Source organism: Dendropsophus ebraccatus, chromosome 6, assembly GCF_027789765.1.
Source record: "Dendropsophus ebraccatus isolate aDenEbr1 chromosome 6, aDenEbr1.pat, whole genome shotgun sequence".
Taxonomy (NCBI): Eukaryota; Metazoa; Chordata; class Amphibia; order Anura; family Hylidae; genus Dendropsophus; species Dendropsophus ebraccatus.
Genome location: NC_091459.1, coordinates 17,835,527 through 17,860,451, shown reverse-complemented (window position 1 = coordinate 17,860,451; position 24,925 = coordinate 17,835,527). Strand labels below are relative to the sequence as shown.

General features: G+C 41.1%; 1 protein-coding gene across 4 annotated transcripts in view; it reads right to left on the bottom strand.

The window, feature by feature from the left end:
• ADGRB3 (adhesion G protein-coupled receptor B3) overlaps positions 1-24,925 on the bottom strand; it is a 669,464-nt gene that overhangs the window by 268,951 nt on the left and 375,588 nt on the right. For all 4 annotated transcript variants that reach the window (XM_069974585.1, XM_069974587.1, XM_069974586.1 and 1 more), the window contains 3 exons: positions 19,013-19,207; positions 10,790-10,858; positions 2,940-3,048 (listed from right to left, as the gene is read on the bottom strand). In XM_069974585.1, coding sequence (XP_069830686.1) covers positions 2,940-3,048; positions 10,790-10,858; positions 19,013-19,207 — 373 coding nt within the window. The remainder of the gene's footprint in view (positions 1-2,939; positions 3,049-10,789; positions 10,859-19,012; positions 19,208-24,925) is intronic.

Here is a 24,925-nt window from a genome sequence, read left to right as displayed (position 1 = left end):
TAAAACTTATCAGGAAATAGGGGTGTCTAACTCAATTTTGATAAATGTGACTCTATGGACACATAACTACCTGGCACAGAACACCCAACACCCTGCTCTGCACTGATGAGGGGCAAACACCCTGAAACAGCTGCCTGCAGATGGGAGATCTTTCCTTTTAGAGAGATTGTTTGGCTTGAAATAAAATCCCCAGTCAATGTTCTAAGGCTCCTTGATTGAGCAAGACTTGACTTGAAGGGATATCTCTTTGCTCAAGAGGTGTGAGAGCTACTTTGCATATCCTTTCTATAGAGAAATATGAAATAAGTTAAACAAATTCTATAGAGGAGTATGCAATAAAAATAAATAAAAAATGACAACATATATATTTTTTACCCCACATAGATGTCTATGCATGACAGATGGCATTGAGTGGCACCTGTCATAGATAAGGAGTATAAATTAAGGAATTTCCAATAGATAGTACAGATGTATACTGTGATGCAGAGTGTTAACATATCCTGAGCAGGATCTTTGTTTTTTTAACCTGTCTTCTATATTTCAGGTTCTTACACTGGACATCTGTATTCTTTAGATAATTTAGTGCCTAGGAGACAGCCCTGCTTGGTCCATGCAGCAGCGGTTTGTATGTCAGGAGAAATGGGAGAGCTGATTTATTTTCTACTTGTTTTCTTACTAATGTTCTAAATGGTTTAAAGTGATGTATTTCAAGTCCTTGCTATAGTAAAGCTGATTTATAAGGTTTATCAGTAGGTTCTCTAATGTGAATTCATGTAGTTACACTAAATTACTAAGAACATTGAGATAATATCTGTGAAAAGATATCAAGTCCCATTTTGTATCATTTCAGGTATCAAATATCTATACCCCAAAAGGGAAGAAACAGGTTTTCTCTTGCCACCTATTGGTAACTACCCTATGAATACTTAAAGGGGCGCTCTAAAAAATGTTCAAGTCTATGGTTATGTCTATGACATACAGCAGCTGATAAGTATTGGAAGACAAGATTTTTTTTAAATAGAATTAAATTACAAATCTCTGGCACTTTCTGGCACCAGTTGATTTGAAACTGGAGAACCCCTTTAAAGGGGTAGTCCACCCAAAAAATTTTTCTTTCAAATCAACTGGTGCTATAAAGTGCCCGAGATTTGTAATTAACTTCTATTAAAAATTCTTAAGTCTTCCAGTACTTATCAGCTGCTGTGTGTCCAGCAGGAAGTGGTGTTTTCTTTCCTGTCTGACCCAGTGCTCTCTGTTGCCTCCTGTGTCCATGTCAGGAACTGTCCAAAGCAGGAGCAAATCCCCATAGAAAACCTCTCCTGCTCTCCAGACTGGAAATAATACAACTTCCTGTTGGGCATACAGCAGCTGATAAGTACTGGAAGGCTTGAGACTTTTTAATAGAAGTAAATTACAAATCTCTGGCACTTCATGGTAGCAGTTGATTTGAAAGAAATTTTTTTTGGGTGGACTACCCCTTTAAGGCTTTATTTCAAGTTTAGAGCTAGTCATTAGAATCGAGGCAAAAAGTTGGACACCATATTCATGGACATTCATGGATTCATTATAGAACTTTTTCGGTGTTGTCACTGACTCAATTTTTGCGAAAGTCAAAAGAGTAAGAGCAGTCATATTGTTTGACAGCTTTGAATTAGCTCCCTAGAAACTGATGTTAATGTGTGGCACTCTGACAGTTTCTGAGCTAGGAAAATTCAAAGGTGAAAAACAGTATGAAGAAAGGGTACAGCTCATCAGGTCTGTATTCTATATGATCCTGTAAGTTTCTTGTCTAGTATGAGGGAGAGACAGGTACACAGATAGATATAGAACGGGTCCAAAGACGGGCTATAAAAATGGTGGAGGGTGTCAGGCATTAAACATATCAGGAAAGACAAGGATTTGAATCTGTTTTGTCTGAAGGAAAGAAGGGAAAGGGGGGACATGATGGAGGGGAGTGTTTTTAGAAAAAACTTAACGTTGGGGGAAAGATCAGAAGCAACGTGAGAAAATATTACTTTACTGAAAGAGTAGCAGATGCTTGGAACAAACTTCCAGCAGATGTGGTTGGTAAATCTACAATAACTGAATGTAAACCTGCCGGGATATACATATATCTATCCTGAGATAATAAGAAGGGAAATACTAAAAGGGCAGACTAGATGGACCAAGTATTGTTTTTTTCTGCCGACAATCTTCTATGTTACCATGATACCTTATGATACCATATGGGTTAAATACTAAGTTGTGATCAAGGCGTGGAAAGCGCCGAAACGCGTAAACTTTTTTTTGCAATGCTTTTTTTGTAGAGATTTTTCTAATAAAGAAACTGCATTTTACCCGAAAAATGGGTGCTGGACATTTTTCATATTTCTATATGGATTAAATGGGTTAAACTTTTCCTATAGCTTTCACTTCTAATTTACTAATATATGGCCATGTTTTTTTAAGAAGTCCGGTATTTATTTATTTTTAATTGGCAACCGGCAGAGGCAGGGGGGAAGTATGAACTTACCTCTCCCCGTGTCCGCAGTGAGCAGCGGGATCGACTTTGTAGGGCATTTTCCTGTGTTGTGATATTCCAGCTGATGGACTGGATGCTCGGCCAATCAGTGACTGGAGCAGCGTCCCATCTCAGTCACTGTCAGGCTGAGCGGCCAGTCCATCAGCTGGGTCGTGACATGTCAACACCGGAGATACCCCAGCCCAGCCCATCCCAAGGCCGGTCCCGCTGCTCACTGCTGGCACAGGGAGAGGTAAGTTTGTACTTGTAATCAAGTTCCCCCACCCTTGCAGGAAGATATTCACTAAAACCTTCTCTATACATCTCTGTAAAAGGTTCTTCTTCAAGATTCCATCATTCCAGTTCAAATCCTTGACACATTATAACACATACAGTATAAAGATTACAACAAATAATGAAATGAAAAGTTGATTCTTACCTACATTTCCTGTTGTAAGATAGGAATTCTGAAAATCCATCATTCCCATTCCGACAATGTGTATAAAATCTTCAATAACCTGCATCAGTTCTATCGAGCCAGGGTAAATCTAGAATTAAAGATTACAGCGGCAATAGCATACAATAGGTTATATAAGCCAGACAGACATGACCTTGCTGCCGAACGGCCAGTAGGGAAAACAATACACTACAACACTATAGTCGAAAGTATACTTGCACATTGCAGACCAGTAATCTAACTTATGATAAAGAGTTTTATTGAACACTTAGGGTGCCTTTACACGTACTGGATCTGCAGCGTATTTCACGGATCCTGGTATAGTAAAGTTCTATGGGTTACTTATCCGCAGCGGAATTTTTATTCCATTGCGGATGTGTGACCAGGCCCCTTTAACCCCCTGCTGCCCGTAGCCCAAGCCCAAAGCATACATTACCTGCTCGGCGCCGCGCTGTGTGAGGCTCCCGGCTCCCCTCGCTCCCCATCAGCGAATCTGTGCTGCCGTGCACAAGATTGGCTGATGGGGAGCTGGGAGCCTCACACACAGCCGTGGAGCCGAGCAGGTAATGTATGCTCCGGGCCAGGAGCTGTGGGCGGCGGGGGGTTAAAGGGGACGGGTTACATATCCGCAGTGGAATGACATTCACACTACATGGATTCGCAGCGGATTTCTCTGCAAACCCGCAGCGTGAAATCCGCTGCGGATCCGGTACGTGTAAAGGCACCCTTAGGGGGAGATTTATCAAACATGGTGTAAAGTGAAACTGGCTCAGTTGCCCCTAGCAACCAATCAGATTCCACCTTTCATTTTCCAAAGAATCTGTGAGGAATGAAAAGTGGAATCTGATTGGTTGCTAGGGGCGACTGAGCCAGTTTCACTTTACACCATGTTTGATAAATCTCCCCCATAGACACATTCCTTCCCAACCTTCATAGCCGTCTCACAAAGCAGCTGCGATATTGCCATTTTGTAAGAAATTGGATGCTGCCATACATCCGATCCATATATAAACCGTAATTACTGGTTTGTTGTACTGACAATTAGTCTGAGAAAAGGATGTGCTAGCCTCTGCAGCTGTACTTCGCGCAACGTCATCCATATCGCTCCATAGGGACGTTAACCTTTCCGAAAGAATAGAAGAGGCTACACAGCAAATACTAAGACTGTAAACATACATTGCAGTGATAACACTTGTATCCTTTAGTGCAGGGGCTCACAAGTATGGAAGCGTAGAAGATACAATGCTGTTAACAGGCTTTTTCCCCCTGATCTAATACTGCAAAATAATTGTATTGGGATCAACAAAGCAACCATTTCTACGGCACTCCACATGCTTGTTTCCATGACAACTGGAGATGCCTTGCAGCTGACTCATACGCTCAGACGACAGCTTCCTACCTTTGTTTGGTACTTTTCGCTGATTGCCAATCTACGCTCATTTCTCATATTTAAGCTTTCAAATACAGCTATCAAATTAATGTATAACATTAACTAAATCCCCCCCCCCCCCAATCCCCAAATCCAAACATATTAGCTTATGGTAATTTTTGTGGATTCAGTAATTCAGTTTTATGGAGCCATGAATCACATAGGCATATTCACTGCTTTTATGACACCATGCACCCTTCAAGAGATGTAATGGTAATAATATAAATGAAGAAATATTTCAAAGAATGGTGAACAAATCTTTGGAGAAACAGCTGCTTAATGGCCGCCTAGATGAAGAGGCTTCGGTGCTGCAAACAAATAACTGCTTTGTGGTAAAAATTAATTGTCGGATCTATCGGAGGATTAAAAGGAGGGTTCCAACTTTGGAGGCCATTTGGCTAGGTCAAGGGATTGCATCATAGGCGATTCCCTAGTATAGATCTATTACCTGATTGTTTCTTTATGAGCAAATTATAGAAACGGATAGCTGAGGGGACAATCTGTTCCCGGTTGTTGCTGTTAAAGCACTATTAAAATGGATGAAGGGGGGTGAAAAGTTGAATGAATAAAGAATGAGTTGATGTGGTGGGTAAAAAAAAAAAAGTAAATTTCAACTCATCACATAGTCACCCAGGGTGTGGTCATCACCCATTGAGTAAGAAAGAGATTCTGGCATGCTCTTGGGTGTTAGGCTGGGTTCACACTAGGGGGGAGATTTATCAAAGGGTGTAAAATTTAGACTGGTTGCAAACTGCCCACTGCCACCAATCACAGCTCAGCTTCCAGCTCTGCTGAAAGAAAAGCTGAGCTGTGATTGGTTGCTGGTGCCAGTTTGCACCGGTCTTAATTTTACACCCTTTGATATATCTGCCCCTATGTTTTTTAAATCCGTTTTTTTCTTTTTTTAAATACTTTTTTGCAAAAACCGACTAGAAAAACAGAAGCATTTGTGTGCATACGTTTAATCCTTTTTTCCATTGAGTTTGATTATAAAAAAAGTATCAAAACGCATCCTTTTTTTTTTTTTTTTAAGGGGTTGTCCAGCAAAAATCTTTTTCTTTCAAATCAACTGGTATCAGAAAGTTATATAGATTTGTAATTTACTTCCATTAAAAAATCTCAAGTCTTCCCATACTCTCCAGTTTAATAGAAGTAAATTACAAATCTATATAACTTTCTGACAGCAGTTGATTTGAAAGAAAAAGATTTTCGCTGGACAACCCTTTAACGTACACAAAAATAAGGTCAACTACGTTCTTGTGTACACTAAAGAAACTGATGCATTTTGATCCTCTTTTTATGTAATAGAAGTCAATGGAAAAATGGATCAAAACGGATGCACACAAATGCATTCTTTTTTCCACGATTTTCATCCGTTTTTGCAAAAATGTATGGGGGGGGGCGCTTTCAAGAACATAGAACCCTTACTAAGGATTTATTTTACAACTTCCATAAAAAACAATCAGGGTGCGTTCACACCTACAGGATCCGGAGCAAATCCGCAGCAGATTTGATGGTGCAGATTTGATGCTGTGTTCAGTTTAAATGAAACCTGCTGCGGATCCGGTAAGTGTGAACGTGCCCTCGGGCAGAGTACAGATAATGTAGCCTTTTCTAAGGCACTGATGCCCCCAATCATGACATTAATTATGCTTGAACCAACTAGGTCCAACTACTAAAAAGAGGGTACGCAATGAGTAGGGTATGGGAAAAAAATTATATATATTATATACACATGCACACACACACAATGGGGTCCAGGGACCAGCGGGAAAAAGCAAGGGTGGTGCGGAAAGTTCAAACAGCCACTACCTCCTGTGTCTCTGTCTGCCTTCGCTGTGGGGAACACCCAGGGGAATACCTGCTCTAAATGGGTGTTCCCCGCAGTAGAGACAGACAGAGAGGCAGTGACAGTGGCTGTTTAAACTCAATGCAGCCTAGTGACTGGTCTCAGGAGGTCAGGGAGGTTGGGAAGGCTGGCAGAGTTAAAGGGGTATTCCCCCAAGCACTAAAAAATTAAATGCTCCCAAACCTAGCTGGTCTCACTTACCAAGTCTCCCTGAGTATTTTGAGCCATCTCCCATCTTTCTAGCTGCTAACGTTCCAGGTTCAAAAGTTTTTCTAAAAGACCTGTTTAGGTCCAAGATGGCGTCAGCCAGGAACCTACTCTTCCCATCATGCAGTTCTTCTCCCTTAGCTTTCTTTCCTGCCAACTGCTCCTCATTACTACATTGCATGAGTGAAGTGGGGCTAGGTGTCATTGCCATAGAGCAGTCAGAGAGGGAGACTGATGTGCAGCAGTGCCTGGTTAGGTCTCTCTGACAGCTGACACCATTCCCAGCCCTGCCGCAGGATCACTGTTTGGGTTGTTTAGCCCCATCCATGACAGCAACCACCTCCTCCCCTGACCCATACTTATCACTTTGTCATTCTGGTCTCCTGCAGTCCCGTCACAGCTATATGCAAATGACAGAGTCCGGGGCTTCACACAGAGAGAATGAAAGAGATAAAAGCATGGGGGGAGGGGGGAGAGCTGCCCAGAGCAGGCTACACCATGAGGGAGAAGTTATCAGCATGGGGGGGATGAGGGGGGAGAGCTGCTGGGGACGAGGGAGAAAGAAACTGATCAGCACGGGCTGTGTATGCTGACAGAAAGAGACACACAGTGAGGAGGCTGAGGGAGGCGGAGCTAGAGTTCGGCAGCAGGGGCTGTCAGGTGTCCTCACTTCAGCCTATTGATGGGAGTGAGTACACGTGACAGCCGACTCCAAGGGTGGGGGCCAGGAGAGGGAGCATGTCGGGGTGGACTGGACTGAGCTCATTCTCTGCATGCCTGTGGGGTGAGGAGACAGGAAAAGCAGCAAAAGGACACAGAACACATAACTTTTATTAGCCAATATGTGAAGCTGTGGTGGGCTTTTACATAGTGTCAAAAAGATTTTGGGGGGAATACCCCTTTAAGCCCTTAGTTGTGGAAAAGCCGCAGCCGGCGTATGCTCTGGCCAGTAGTTGCCAGACTAGTGAGCAGTGGCTGGCTGGGGCTTGAGGAGGATTTAGAGCGGGGATCCCCCTCATAATGAGAAGATCTCCGCTCCTGTAACCTTAACTGTCAGCTAAATAATACTTTAACTGACAATTATGTACCCTGATTATGTTTGGATACCAAATTGTGTGAATACGAGGAAGCGAGGTATTACTATATATATGTATATATATATATATATATATATATATATATATATATATATATATATTAGTGATGAGCGAATACTGCTTGATCGAATAGATATTCGATTAAATAGTAAGGTATTCGATCTATAGAATATTATCAAATAGTTCGCCAAATATTCGATAAATATTCCATAAGCGTTCAAATCCCCCAACTTCCGTTTTTTATCTCCAAGTGGTCGAATAGATGTTTTTCAATAATTGAATACTTGTTCCCATAGACTTTAATGGGATTGAATATTCGATCGAATATTCGGGAGATATTCGTATGAATATTCGAATATTTCACTATTCGCTCATCATATATATATATATATATATATATATATATATATATATATATATGCATTGTGGCCGAGATTTAACAAAAAGTGTTAAATATCCACTGGTATACACTACTCCACAGCAACCAATCACAGCCCCTCTTTCATTTCACCAGAGTTGAAGGCTGAGCTGTGATTGGTTGCTGTGGGCAGTTTACACCAGTGAATATTTTACACCCTTTGACAAATCCTTCAATGTTCCTTTCTGGACCATGGTAACTTAAGACCAGATTCAACATACAAAGCTGCAGACAGGTTCTGCGGCACATGTGAATAATTACTGTCTCTACTACTGTATGTGATACTAAATATTCTGTACTGCTTTTTATATGTGCCAGAATGAGCTGTTCCTTTGGGTACCATGTGAAGGTAGCTTCATCCTATTTTCTGGGACCCTGTGTGATCTGTACAGGGCCCCCAAAAACACTCTACATAGAAAGTGATTTATAGTTTCCAGTAGCTCTTTCTGACTGCTGTATGTAAGGATTGTCTTATCCATGTTTTTTCTCATTTTGGGATGATATTTTGGGGCTTCATTACCTGTCTTCTATAAAGTTTTAGTCTCAATATTTTCAACATACAATGGTTGTCCTGGAACCAATTAATATTGTAAACACAGTATTATTCGGCCCAACGACTTGATGTACGCCAGTGCCGATCTGCTAGATCGGCGCTCACTAACTGAGCCCATAAAACGGCTGCATGGACATTGTTAGTGATGTTCGTGCAGTCGTTGTAAAATAATAAACTATACATACCTGATGTCCTGCCAGCTTAGGCCCACTCCCTGTAGTGTCCAAAGTGACAGGCTGCTCAGCCAATCACCAGAATAGTGATTGCGATTGGATGAGCGGCCTGCCACATGAGACACTGCGGGGAGCGTTCCGAAGCTAGCAGGACAATACGGAGCGTGGACAGGATTGTATAAGTGTATATTATTTTTTTTACACAGTCAGGCTATGTTCACACACTGTAAGAGACCGGCCGTTCCGTGACTGGACTGGGTCACGGAACGGCCGGCCTCTGAAAAGATCATCCTGGCTGGTACTCCAGTACTGGCCTGATGATCTTATGTATTGCATCCGTGCGCGCCCTCATCAGAACTCTCCACTGCACACTATGGAGCATGTGGTCGGAGCCGCTCGCCCCATAGTGTGCACTAACAGGGTTTTCTGCGGCTGCTATTCATTGAATAGCGGCCGCAGAAAACTGACATGTTAGTTTCTCCCGGCGCCACTATGGATCTTGGCCAGAGTGTATATCATGTGTATACACTCCGGTCGCTATTCCATAGACAGCAATGCAACGTATATTTCCATATTAATCATGGCCGTTGTTGCAATCGGCAACAACAGCCGTAGTTTTAGGAAAATATACGTAGTGTGAACATGGCCTCATAAGCCGTCTGCCACTCATTGCTATTACACGTATTGATGTGTTGTCGGAGGCTGATGACCAAAAGAAACGATTAGTCGGTGATCATCGGCTGATCATTGTTTTTATTACACTGAGTAATGATCAACCTGACCTGATTTGGCAGATTATCTCTCCATGAAACAGAGCCCTTACTTGAGGGACCACTGTATATACATTTAAATTATAATGTGGTGGACATTCACATTTCATATTAGTCCTTATCATCTTTTCATTCATATAATAGAACATTCGTTGGATCACCAGGATATTATTTCTAGCTTAAATTCTAACCTAAATTCAACTTACTTTATTACTTACTTATGCTGCACATTATTAAAGGGATTTTCTGTAGATGAAAAGTATTTTTAACTTTCTAATAAATGACAATGTATTGGTACATGACTTTATTTTACTACCTTGCTGTAGTCTTTCATGCTTCTTTTCTCATGCAAACTATGCAACAATTTTTTTTTTGGTCTCCATAGCCTCACTTACTGTCTAGTGTATATCCTGTAATGGACTTCTTGATGTTGATGTACACTCTAAGAAGTCTGCCATTTCTATTATTACAAATTCTTTTGTATTACATCTTTTTGACTAAACACCACCCACTACACCAACCAAACCTTCCACATAGTGTGAGGTAAATAGAGCTAGCTGAGTTTCCAGCTAGAGTGTACAGCAGAAACAGGAGGGCTGTCACAGAATTTACTATAGACAGAAAGTGGGACAATAAAGACAGTCCTGCCATCCTCTAGCATCAGAGGGTAGAGCAGGGAAGGGAAAAGGTAGCACCTAATTTGCACGCTGCATGACCCTTTAAGTCCTTCCACTCCATATCTATCTATATATATTATATAACCCTCTGTTATATAGAGTGTTGTTCTCACTTGTGCTCCGGGACCCAAGCCGGAAGGCATTTTCCCTGAAGTACTGATGATGTCACAATGAGGAAGAAAATGCCTTCCCGACTGATGAATTGCACACTCAGCCAATCAATGACTGCAGCGACTACATGCCCCAGTCACTGATTGGCTGAGTGGACCCTCAATCAACCGGATTGTGACATTGACTGAGAGAAGATCCCGAAGCCTGGCCGGACTTCCAGAGCACCGATCCAGCACTGGAGAGGCATGGGGAAAGTTAAGTTAAGATTATTTTTTAGGTTCTCCCCTTTTTTTTTTCTTAAAGTCCCCTCACCAGTCTTCTCCTTTAACGTCACACAAACCCCTACTGTACATTCCTATCCATAAACATATAAGATGGTAGAGTTTCAATAAAGATTCCTGTAAGTGATTTATGAAAATAAACATATTCAAAAGAACTCAGTACAGTCGCCACTTTTCCCTTCTATCCCTCAGATCTTATACAATGTGAAGCAAAATAAAAGAAGGTCTGAATAATTCAAGTCAATTAAATCATTATACTTGTCTTACCTGTTGTGCATCTTCCCACTTTTCTTTGTTCTCTTCATCCAGGAGGTTGCTAACTATTTGAAAGAAGTTCTGAAAAAAAAAAATGTCATTATACAAAAAGTGGCAATTAGACGCATTCAAGCTAAATATGAGTAATGCTGTTTAAAGAAATATCTACATAATATAAAACGTCAATATACTTTAAGCACAGTGATGAATCGTCATAGAAATCATAGAAATAATCATAGAATAGAAATGTTATCTATGCTATCTAGGTTCTGCGGCACATTTAAATGAATTATTACACCTTCTTGACTATACAAAACCCATTACACTCACAGGAGCCTCCCACATAGTTTGAGGTAGAAAGATTTAGCTGAATTCCCAGCTAGAGTGTACAGCAGAAACAGGAAGTTATGTTAATAACAGTGATTATCTTATGACAATGTCAACAGTCAAGAGGAGGGATATGTTAGACAGCAAATGAATAGCCAGCTTAAGAATTTGAAGTATAAAAAGCAGGAAAATGGGCAAATGTTTACATTTAAGTGACAACTTTTTTTGTCTAGAATACTGGGCCAGAGCATTTCTAAAACAGCAGCTTTTGGGGGAGTGTTTCCAGTATGTAGTGGTTAGTACCTACCAACAATGAACTAAGGAAAATATTTATAAAATCATGGCAGAACTGTAGCCATGGGCAATACACCACTAAAAGTCTTTTTGGCTGGGCATGGGCCCCCAGGAACTCAGGGCCAGAAATGGATCTAGTACAATCTGCTACTGATCTTCTGTACTAGTCAAGTACTAGTGCAAGATACTTCACAACACCTTCAGAGTTCTTGTGGAGTCTAAACTAGGCAGAATCAAAGCTAGTGTAAGGATTGTGCAGTAACTTGGTGTTTCACTGTTATGTGCCACACCTCCTTGCTTCTCAGCTTCCTGGCAATGTGGGAGTTAAACTGATCACTGCTAGACTTGATTATGCAGCTGAGTAGGTCTTTAGACTGACTGGTTTCTCTGCCTATCTGGAACCTGGAAGATCAGAGCGCCGGTCCAATGGGGATCTGGATCGGGCTCTTGGTCAGCAAAAAAGAAAGCTACGGCAGTCTCCCAGCGCTGGCAATTAGGTTTCATACCCTGATCCCAGCTCCCCCCTGTCTATTCCTTTGCTCCCCATCCTAACTCCCTCTGCTTGCTTGACTTTGATACCTGACCTCTTGCTTCACTTTTTTGATTATCCGATTGTTACTTGATTCTGTACTATACTGCCTGGTTGGTTCTGACCTTGCTTGTTTGACTATCCCATATTGTGTTTGTTTGTCTGTCTTGTTCTGTGTGCACGTATATAGCACAGGGAACATCTTCATGGTTGTCCATGGTTGCCTAGGACTGGTTGAGGCAGGTAGGTAGGGACAGTTGGTGGGTTCAGCATCAGGGCTCACTGTCGTGTCTTGTCCCTGCCTCCCCTGTCCTGACAGCTAGTTTGACAGACGGAGGAGTGATTACTTAATATATGTCAAGTTTTAATGTTAAGAATCTCATTTCCATAGGGTTCTGCAGCATTTCTGGAAGAACTAGATGGAATAGCTTTAGCTTTCTGTGCACAGACAGTGCCTTAAAAAAGTATTCATACCGCTTGTACTGTTCCACATTTTTTCAAGTTACACTTACAAACTTCAAACCAATCTGTATCCACATTAACATGCACCCCTTCCCCTAACTGCTGGTATAGTTACGTAGCTTGCAGCAATCGATATTCTGTCTTGGGGTCCAAATCACTGCTGGTGCAGGTATTTCAGTAAAAAAAAAAAAAATTCCTGCAGAGCGGGGTCAAAGAGTGGGGCCTAAAGCTGCCGAGCCCTAGGCCTGCAACACCTCTATATTCTTGTTCCCCACCTTTCTTTGTGGTAGGTACTCTGGGCTGGATTTTCATCCCTGGTGCATTTGCAGGATTGGTTCCAAAGATGAAAACCCAGTGCAGGGGCATGGGGAAGAAGAAGAGAGAGGTGTTGCAGGCCTAGAGCACAGCAGCTTTAGGCCCCACTCTTTGACCCCGCAGGACTTTGACTGCAGGAATGAAACACATTTTTTACTAAAATACCTGTACCAGCAGTGATTTGGACCCCAGGACAGGACATGGATAAAAATGCATTCAATAGGATATACACTGAAAGTCATTGCCTCTTGGGTCAAATATCACGTAACCCCTGTTCTTTACGGACTCCGTAAAATTCATAAGGCCCCAGAAAGACCACCAGCTTGCAGCGGGTGCCGTGATTCCTGGTCATAGTGGGATTGAGAAATCCCTAATCATTGGCAATGAACCCTGAGTTAAGAGAGGGAAGAAGGTTTCCCATTCCTGCTCTATGAATTATACTTAAGGGCTCCTGCACACTAAGGAAATCACACAGATAACTTGCCAAGGAATCAGTTTCTCGCCCCCTCGCGCTCCCGCTTAAAGTTCTGCCGGACTCAAAGACTCCATTCTATGGTCAGGCAGATTCTGTTATCCTCCCAAAGTGACATGTTAATTCTTTTGTAGACATGGATACAAATGCATGGAACACATCATTTTTTTTTACACTTTACAATCATTTGCCATTGTGTGATGGTCTATTTCAGAAAATCCCCCCAAAAAAGGACACGTTTCTGAGTGTAACATGAAAAAAATCCAGACAGTTCTAAGTATGAACACTTTTTCGAGGCACTGTATTTTGCTTTAATATATGCTTTAATATTTCCCATCCATGCAGTATTGTTTATCTCGCTCAAATCCATTGAACTTGCAAATGTGTCACTCTATAGTCTATTAATAGTAATACATCTGAATATGTTATAAAACGTGTCTTTATTGTGTTGTGATGGCTAAGTTGAGTTACTGTAAAGTAAATCAATAGCTTTACATGTTAAACCAGATAATAAATATTGTCAAACTTTCAATCTAAAGAGGTTATCCGGCGAAAATATATATATATATTTTTTTTTTAAATCAACTGGTTTCAGAAAATTTTATAGATTTGTAATTTACTTCTATTTTAAAATCTCAATTTGTTCCATACTTATCAGCTGCTGTATGTCCTGCAGGAAATGTTGTTTTCTTTTCTGTCTGACACAGTGCTCTCTGCTGCCACCTCTGTCCAAGACAGGAACTGTCGAGAGCAGAAGAGATTTTCTATGGGGATTTGCTGCTGCTCTGGACAGTTCCTGTCACGGACAGAGGTGGCAACAGAGAGCTCTGTATCAGACTGAAAAGAATACACCACTTCCTGCAGGACATATAACAGCTGGTAAGTATGGGAAGACTTAAGATTAAAAAAAAAAAAAGTAAATTACAAATCTATATAACTTTCTGAAACCAGTTAATTTCAAAGAAAAAGATTTTGGCTGGATAACCCCTCTAATTGATAAGTTGACTTCAGTGATGTAGTGGTTTTCTGCTCTGATTTATAATCGGGAACCCCTCAGAGATATCCATAAGTCCTAATAAAGCATACTGTATGGACAGGAGTTTTTCATGTAAAATCCACTTAAACTAACAAATTACCATGTGTTATTCCAGCAAAGAGCCATGAAAACTATTTAGAAATTAAAAATCTTTATTGCACCCCCTGAGGAAGCCAGTCGAGGCGAAACGTGCGTCGGGGTCTTAGGTGGAGTGCATCTTTTTCACTATACTACATGTCATGGCTATCAACTATAGTGCAATACATTCTTATTATTCTTTTAGGAAATTATCTATGTGGTGGTTATTGCTACTTATATCTCGTAGCTATATATCACTTTATATTGCTTACCATTTACACGTTGATATCGATTTATTCAGCACCATATGCACTTTATTTATATTATTAATATTCATGCATGTTTAGTATATACTTGCTGGCTGCTATACTTCATGTATTAACTAAGTATATGTGGATAAGGAGGACCCGACACTTGTACGCACATCTGTTTTGTTCTTAGGGGTTTGGAATTTTTACCTGTTTTTAATTGGATAAACTTTCAATAAAGTTTGTCATGTTTATGGCACTTTTACGTTTTGTACTTGTTATGTTCATAAATAGAGATGAGCGAACCTGGAGCATGCTTGAGTCGATCTGAACCCGAACTTTCGGCATTTGATTAGCTGTGGCTGCTGAAGTTGGATAAAGCCCTAAGGCTATGTGGAAATCATGGATATAGTCATTGGCTGTATCCATGTTTTCCAGACAACCAAAGAGCTTTATCAAAGTTCAGCAGCCCCAGCTAATCAAATACCGAACGTTTGGGTTCGGATCGACTCAAACCCGAACCCGGTTTGCTCATCTCTATACGTAAACATTCGTATGCTTGTACCATGACGCTAATTGTTCGTGTTCACAGATCACTAACAATTTGTTCGATGATCGGACTGGTTATAACGATCATTTTCGAACATATTCGAACTTGTGAATATACGCAACTGTGTAATTTATGCTTTGCGTCTGATATTCTTTACACATATCCGTAGACCGGAACATATGCTTATACTGTTTGTGCGTCATTTGTTCGTGAATGTTCGGCAAACGCGAACATGAACCGATCACGCTCAATTTTTTTTTATGTTTGTGTTCGGAACGAATCAAACATCGGGATGTTTGCTCATCACTAGTTATGGGTGTTGATAAAATATTTTAATTTATCCACTCGCTAAACCTTGAACCATGTTTTGGAAGACCAGAATGTCAACCAGAATGGAGTTCTGTTTATTGTTAGTGAGTGACTATCTCTATTTTAAGTATTGTAATAGCTGACGGCTAGTACAGATATTAGATAGCAAGAAAACAGATAGGAAATACCCCCTTTTATTTATAGTGCCACAATAAACACTATCAAGGCACCTAGTAATAAATCATCCAACACCTTTTGGACCTATATCGGAGAGCTGCCTGAATGTATCGCGTGAAGACATGTTGACATTTGGCCCATGTTGAACATGTAATGAGACTGAAAAGTGGATGGTTCATTTACTGGCTAATATAATGTAACCTGAAGTGTACTGACATGGAATGACAATATAGTATATGGCATTTATTGCCTTAACAAGGTGTCGGCACGCCAAGTGTACTGTACATGAATCTGAATGTTGCCATTACGTGAACTTTTGTGTTCAACATTTCAGCACGAGATCTTGCATTTTAGTATTCCCTTCAGTAAGACCTTGTTTTTCGCAGCGGAATGCAATCTTATGTTTCATCATGAATTTAGATTACCGTTCCCTCGATAACGCCTTTAACATTTTTTGTACATGTGGAACACTGAAAATTTCAAAGCACCACAAAGCATATGTTGCGAGCTGAGTAAGACATTGTAAGAGGTCTCACAGCGGTTGCTGATTAAGAGGGAACATTGAATAACATTCAGCCGTATACATGCAGATGAGGTTTTATGTGTGATGGCAACTGGAGCACTTTTACACCATTCTGTCCTTGAAAAATTGGTGGGTTACGGGAGAGTTTTGTGTTCATGTGCTGATTTTTGGATTACAGGCTGCATTTTAGTGTGTGTGGTTGCACATTTCTCCTTTAGCATCCACTGCAGGAGAAATTGGGTATTATATGTTGCAAATTCAAGTAAAACGCAACTCAATGATACGTGATTAAACTGACTCCTTTATAGCCACCATTCACTCTGGCTAATAAAACAGGATTCCATGTAGAGGACTCCATTCTATGACTTGCATAACTCTAAATCATGGGTCTCCAAACTGCAGCCCTCTAGCTGTTGAAATACTACATTTCCCATCATGCCTGGACAGCCAAATCCAAAGCTTTAGCTGTCTGGGCATGATGGGAATTGCTATTTTGCTGCAGCTAGAGGGTCGTTTGGACCATGATCTGAATAGATGGGCCTTTTGTGCAAACTGGATTTTCATTAGGTGCTTTCTCACTTGTACATCAATAGATTGGTATTCCCAATTTAGGACCCATGCACACTAAGGGCCCTATTACACGGGACAATTATTGTGCAAAAAATCATTATATCGCTCAAATTTAAACGATAATCGTTCTGTGTAATTACAGGCAACGATCAGAAAATCGCTTGTATGTTGTTGATCGTTAATTTAGTTCTGAAACTAAAATAATCGTTAATCGTTCGCTGTAATTCCACATTCGTTCCCGCAAGTTCAGCATTTTTTCACTAATCGTTCAGTGTAATTGCACATTGTTCGTTGTTTTGCGGGGATCAGTAGGGATAAATGATCATAGTAACGATCGTAATTAACGACCATCGTTCTGTGTAATATGGTGAACGATTTTAGGTTATCGATAAACAATCTCGTTTGCGATCGTTTATTGTTAGTCGTTAATCATTAAAAATCGCTCCGTGTAATAGGACCCTAAGGAAATCACAAAGATAACTTGCTGCGGATTCCTTAATTGCTCCCGCTTGACTCTCCGCCCGTCTCATAGACTCCATTCTATGCTCAGGCAGATTCAGCCGTCCACCCAAAGAACTAAAATGTCACTTCTTTGGGCAGACGACGGAATCTGCCTGACCATGGAATGGAGCCTATGAGACGGGCGGAGAGTCAAGCGGGAGTGCGGTGCAAGAGACTGAATCCTCCGCAAGTTATCCGTGTGATTTCTTTAGTGTGCAGGGGCCCTTAAGTGGAATTCATAGAGCAGGGATGGGGAACTTTTGGCCCTCCAGCTGTTGCAAAACTACATTTCCCATCATGCCTGGACAGCCAAAGCTTTAGCTTTGAAGAGCAAAAAGAGCTTTACTGCTGCAACCATAATTGTACCATGAGATGCTGTGTGAATCTGTGTCTGAGCTGCTTGGTTGGAGACTTGGGTACAAGGTACAAAAGATTCGCCCGAAGACCAACGGGATCCAAATGGAATGAAAAAAGAAGATTGGCCACCACCAGTTCCATAAAAGCCTTCCTTTATTTAGCAAAAATCCAATAAACGGCATACGTGGTGATCGCTCACTCACACTAGCCGGAGCCTTGATTCATGCTGCGCTGAAACACATCTAGCGTGGGTGAGCAATCGCCATGTTTGTGATTTGTTGGATTTTTGCTAAGTAAAGAAAAGCTTTTATGGACGGAGGTCTGGAAAATCTTTTTCTTTCAAAGCTTTAGCTTTGGCTTTCCAGGCATGATGGGAATTGTAGTTTTGCAACAGCTGGAGAGCCGAAGGTTCCCCATCCCTGTTAAAGAGTGGCTGCAGCTCAAGTTTAAAGGCACATCTAGGTGCTCTACTCTCCAGTGCTGAATGTGTGTGTCTGATGAGAGTAAGAGTCTAAGGACCGTATTACACAAAAAAAAAAGTTAAATTGTTAGGGATTAATCAATATTTGCTTTGTGTTATAGCAGGCAACGATTAAAAAAGCAACGAGAAATCGTTTATCGGTTGATAGAATCTGGACCTATTTTCACTGTTGATCGTTCACAAATCGTTCAGTATAATAACACGTCGTTCGATTGTTCCCTGGTCTATCAGCCAGTAAAGGATGAGCGCAAAAACGACCGTAAGTAACGATAATTATCCTGTGTAATAGGGTGAACGCTCCATAGTGTGCAGTGGGGATTTCTGATGCGGGCACGCACGGATTCTCCCGCATCAGAACTCAGCAGCGCTAAAGATCATCCGGCCGATACTGCAGTACAGGCCGTGATGATCTTTTCTGAGACCAGCCATACAGAATGGCCAGTCTCATACCAGGTGTGAACATGGCCTAAGTCAACATGATTGCCACACCATGCCCACACATGACGTCCAATTGCATTGCCACAGCAGTAATTAAGCATCGGTTAGCAGAAGGCTTCAGCCCTCTGATCCCTGGACAATTCCTTTAAGTAGTGTTAAATCCTGCACATGGGATATTCTCCTTTTTTATGAATCTCTAATATGCAAAATTTCAAATGGGACATACATCCAGTATAGGAGGATAGTCCTTTATCTGTGTAGGTTTTCTGTGCATTCTCAATCACATCATTCAAAAAACCTTTACCATGTACTCTTGTAATGAATAAATCATTGGGTTGAGTTTTTTTTAATCATTCAGGAGTGCTACATTGCATTTGCTATCTATACGTGTTCTATGTATGGATGAAGCAGAAACCAGAATACTGGAATACGTTTTGTCGTCACTTTTTTATAGTTTTATTAATTATTGCTCAATCAACTATAAGATTCTTCAATGTTACATCAAATCTAGCCCAAGACAATATAGTTTGCTGTTTGTCAATCTAGAAATGATTGCTTCGGATCTTACCTGCACTCCATCAGAAGCCGGGATGTAGCTCGCTCTTTTGAAAGTGTCGGTGACATTTCTAAGGATTTCCACTGAGATCAGAAGATCCCCAGCATAGAAATGCTTCCTCTGAGTTAAATCAAGCAGTGTTTTAGTCACCTGAGACATTCCTTCCCCTGCCAGCATTCTTTGTCCCTTGGCAAGGTGTTCTTTAATCTGTATCGATCAAATAGATGGCATATATTTAAAATATGACACTTGCACGACCGAATGTTAAAACCAGTACATGGCATACGATATTTGGAAACATCTAGATTTGCTCCATCTGTCTTATTTCTACAAATCTTTAAAACTAAATACATAAATAAATAAATAAATAAAACAACAGCCATTGTGTGCAACCATTTATTTCTTTATGTGCATTGTTATTGTCAAAAATGGTGTTTTAGCTTGTGGGAGTGATCCAATAATAATAATGTACAGTGCTACAGGGTGAAATTCAGATTGTTCACACTTGCCCTACATGAGCGAGTATCTGGTATTCCTAGTCATAGCAGATCGTAATAGCTGGAGTCTACAGTGCATTGACAAAATAGAAGCTGCTATAAAATACAGGTTACATGGTCTGCAAGACAATGTGTAAAGCCGCTATAACAGGGGGCGATGTCCGGGAGCAAGCAAGCACGACCTGTTATAGATCCTGGTATAGTAAAGTTCTATGGGGTCACATACCCGCAGTGGAATATTCATTCCGCTGCAGATATGTGACCCAGCTCCTTTAACCCCTGGCTGCCCGCTGCCGGCAGCCCCCGGCCCGGAGCATACATTGCCTGCTCTGCGCCACGGCTGTGTGTGAGACTCCCCTCATTCCCCATCATCCAATCAGTGCACGACAGCACTGATTGGCTGATGAGGAGCGAGGGTAGCCAGGAGCCTTACATAGTCACAGTGCCGAGCAGGTAATGTATGCTTCGGGCTGGGGCTGCGGGCGGCCGGGGGTTAAAGGGGCCGGGTCACATATCTGCTGCGGGTATGTGACCCCATAGAACTTCACTATACCCGGATCTGCAGCGGATTTCGCTGCAAATCGCAGCGTAAAAACAGTTGCGGATCCGGTACGCGTGAAGGAACCCTATATTCTTTTTCTTTAGCTGGCCTTAAAATGAAGATTCGGAATTAAAGGCCAAATCTAGTGATTTTTTTACTCCCTTCAAATCAACTGGTGTCAGAAAGTGCCAGAGATTTGTAATTTACTTGTATTAAAAAAAAATCTCATGTCTTCCAGTACTAATCAGCTGCTGTGTGTCATAAACATAGATATTGCTATGTAGGACATACAGCAGCAGTACGGGAAAACATGAGATTTTTTTTAAAATAGAAGTCTATTACTAATCTCTGGCACTTTATGGCACCAGTTGATTTGAAAGAAAAAAAATCGCTGGAGTTGCCCTTTAAGCAACACTCATGTACATGTCCCCCCCCCCTCTAAATTTAGTAAAACTTTAAATATTCCATGGGTTTCCTACTGTCGCTTAAGAAATACTGCAACTGTTAACAACTATAGTTGGCAGTGGTAGTATTTTTCTATATTGCCTGCCAAGCAGCTTATAGCAGGGCTTCCATAGTCAGCAGATGCAAATCTACATTATTGCTTATGGTCCATGTTCCTAATAATCATAACACAGACTTGCTAGAATTTTTTCTATTAGTAAAGTTGAAAAAATTGCATCTCGAAAACTCTAAGAACCGTAAATGTTAAGAAAACTGCATAAACCTATGCATAGTTCAAGCATGGAAGACATCATAGAAGTTAGTCAAGAGATACATATCGATTGATGTTATAGATGTCAATGGGGAGGTCATATGCTGCTATTTCATGAAATCCTTTTCAGGATTTCTTCAGGGACAACTGTCTGCATGACGACTATTGGTAAATGAAGGAAATAAATAAGAAATTTCTGCTGTAAAAGGGGATTTCCAACTGACATATTGCATTAAAGGGGTAGTTCAGCAAAAACATATATATATATATATATATATATATATATATATGTATATATATATATATATATATATATATATATATATATACATATATATATATATGTATTTTTTTTCCTCCCAAATCAAAGTTCCAAAGTGCCAAATATTGTGACTTTACAAATCTCCAGTCTTCCACTACTTATCAGTTGCTGGATGTCCTGCAGGAAGTGATGTATTCTTTCCAGTTTGACACAGTGCTCTCTGCTGCCACCTCTGTCCATGTCAGGAACTGTCCAGATCAGTAGAAAATCCCCATAGAAAACTTCTCCTGCTCTTCAGACTGGAAAGAATACACCACTTCCTGCAGGACATATAGCAGTTGATAAGTACTGGAAGGCTTGAGATTTTTTTTTTTTTTAAAGAAATACATTACAAATCTCTGGCACTCTGTAGCTCCAGTTGATTTGGAAGAAACATATTTTTGCCGAACTACCCCTTTAATATTTTTAAGCTATGTTCCTACATCTTCTTTTGGTGAAAAAAACGTGTTTTTGATAATAATGGGCAAAAATAATTATCATGGTGATTATTAATGGCCGCGTCTTGCGTCCGGAGATCGCACTGAGTAATAGGGGCTTAAGACAGATCTCCAAATTGACTTGATAGAGAAGGTAAATTAAAATGCCTCCTTAGAAAAAGAACTTCATTGTAATTTTTATGTTTGTCCTTTATTCCTTGAATTAAAATCCCCTTTTTCCCAGCATCCCCGGCTATTGTAGAAAACACTGTAAGAACACAGGTTGCAGATACGCTGCAGAAATTCACCAAAGGCAGAAGTGGTTCCGGCCGGCATGGAGAGTAGAACACCTTCCCTCATATTTCACCTGGATTCCCCTCGGCCTCTGGCTCATTTTCTGCTATGGAAAGTCCGCAGTCTCTCTGTGATGTGTGCTCCTAGCTTCATAGGGAAATATCTAGTACTATAAGGACTGACAGGAGGCCGGAGCAAGTGTCAATCAATTATTTGGAGAAATTAAACCAAAGCTTCAGTTTGAAGTTGTTAAACTAATTGTCTATGAAATCTCATAACTATCTACAGTAAGATTGCGGCATTGATTCCTCACCATCCCAATTCTTGTGTTTGTCTCAATGTTATCAGGACTTTTCTCCCAATAAACAGTTAGGCTATGTTCATACATAGAAAGAAACCGGCCGTTCTGTGACCCAGCCGATCTCAAAAAAGATCATCCCGGACGGTACTGCAGTACCACCCGGATGATCTTTTGCGCCGCTAGCATCCATGCGCGCCCGCATGAGAACTCTCCACTGCACACTATGGGGCGTGTGGCCGCGGCCGCTCTCTCCATAGTGTGCACTGACAGGGTTTTCTGCCGCCGCTATTCAATGTATAGCGGCCGCAGAAAACTGACATGTCAGTTGCTTGAGGCGCCGCTAGGGATCCCGCCCGGAGTGTGTATACACTCCGGCCAGGATCTCATAAACTGCAAGGTAACGTATATTTTCATAATAATCACGGCCATTGTTACAATGTGCAACAACGGCTGTGATTTTATGAAAATATTCGCTGTGTGAACATAGCCTTAGGCTGCATTGACACATTCCCTGCCCAGGGAGGAACACGGAGCGTGTGAATGCATTCTGAGGCTATGTTCACACTGTGTATGAGTCCGGCCGTAGTGCAAACCGCGAATATACGCTCATAGTTTGGAGGTTGATGCGTTCGCTTGAAAGTATACGATATACGCCCGCACAATGCACACTACGTATGAGCTTACGGCCGGATCGTATACAGCGCCGTGATAAATGAACAAGACCATTGTTTGAGGATGGAAATGTTCCAACTCACGGCCCTGGATTTCCATGCGGTCCCGTACGAAGTATTTATTTCAGCCAAATTGAACTTGATTTTTCGATCCAAAAGGTTTTGTGTGGTTTACGGGGCTGGGCGAAGATTTCCAAGTAAATGACCTGCCTCAGATCGCTTTGAAACAAGCTAGCAAAGCATAACTGTACTACGGGCGTATGTTCGCAGTTCGTACGCATCTGGCCGCATGTCTATATTTATCATGCCCGTAGTTTCAGCCGCACATGTACGGCGGCGTACGAAATGCGGCCGGACTCATACGCAGTGTGAACATAGCCTAAAGCTGGGGGCATGCGGAAGTAATGCCTCAAAGGGGTATTCCCAGAAAAATTGACTTGTCCCCTATCACTGAGAACTACAACTGTATTTTGCTTTGATTTTACTGTGGGTGAACATAGCCTTTGCTTCAAAAGAGGAATCAGAACACACAGGAAACACCCCCCCCCCCCAAAAAAAAAAAAAAAAAAGAACAAGTTGTGTCATTTCTGGACAAAAGTAACTTACATAATTAATATGATTAAATATTAGAGATGAGCAAATCTTGGACACGCTTGGGTTGGCACAAACCTGAATGTTCTGAATTTGATTTCAATGGCTGAAGGAGTTGGATGAAGCCCTAGGGAGTCCTGAAAAACATGGTTACAGTCTAAGGCTATGGTATTTTGGCATTAAACGATGGCCGTTGTTGCAGGTTGCAACAACGGCTGTTGTTTAATGACATTGATCAATTACATTACAGTGTATGGAATCATGGCCATAGTGTATACACATTGTATTGCGCAAAATAACTGACAGGTCTATTTTGTGCGGCCGCTATTCAGTGAACAGCGGCCACATAAGATAGTCCATACTTACAGTGTAAAGTACGGCTCCTGCCCGTACTTTACATTATGGGCTATGGTAAATTGGAGTGTGAGCACACCCGAATGTGCCCACATTTCAATTAAAATAAAGTGATGTTCATCTGCAGTATCGGCTAGGTGACACATGTATGACAACGGCTGTTGCTTTACATGGCCGTTTCAAATAACACCTATGGCCTATGGCTTTATACTTGTTTTACAGGCAGCCTTAGGGTTGCTTCCAACTTTTTGGCAACCGTTAATCAATAGAAAACGTTCAGGTTTTGACACACTCGAGCGTGTTGGAGATTCGGTCATCTCTATTAAAGGGGTTATCCAGTGCTACAAAAACATGGCCATTTTCTTTCGGTGACAACACGAATCGTCTCCAGTTCAGGTGCAGTTTGCAATTTAGCTCCATTCACTTTAATGGAACTCAGCAGCAAAACCCTGCCCAAGCTGGAGACAAGAGCGGTCCTGTTTTTGGAGGATAGTGGCCATGTTTTTATAGCGCTGGATAACCCCTTTAAGAACCAAGTGTTGCATTATAGACACACATTGTCTCTACTTGCAAGAGCAATCTGCCACAGATTTGAGAAAACTTCTTCTGCAAGAACTACTAATTGACATGTAGTGTTCTTTACTGAAAAAAAGAGGTTATTCAGCAGCTACGACCAGTGCTCTAAAGTTCTAGATCTGTTGCCAAACACCATACACACCTCAGATGCTGGAAGACTGCAAGTTTTACAAGAGTGCATTATGGGTTTAGGCTAGGTTCACACTATGTAAAAACAATGGTCGTATCTCAAACAACGGCCCTTGTTATGAAATACGGCCGCTGTTTTTACAAAGTGTGAACCTAACCTTATAACATGCCCATTTTTAGGCTAAATGTCCCATTTCAACCAAGGGTCTAATGACCCGAACTAACAACATTATAGATCCATAGAGTGCTATTTGTTCATGCTATAGAACCATGGTAAGGCTGGGAATATCAGCAATAATACATTCTCTTTAAATTTCTTTATAAAGAGAACTACAGAATCTTATTAATCAATCAATAGAAGTCAGAAATCTCCTCCTTATTATACAAAGGGAGGTTCTGCAGCAGCTGAGCTGTTTGTTATAAGGAATGATGTAATCCATACTATAAATGAATAATTAGTTCCTATGATTTTAATAAACTCTATTTCATAGTCATAGGAGTCATTTCAGGTTCTCTCT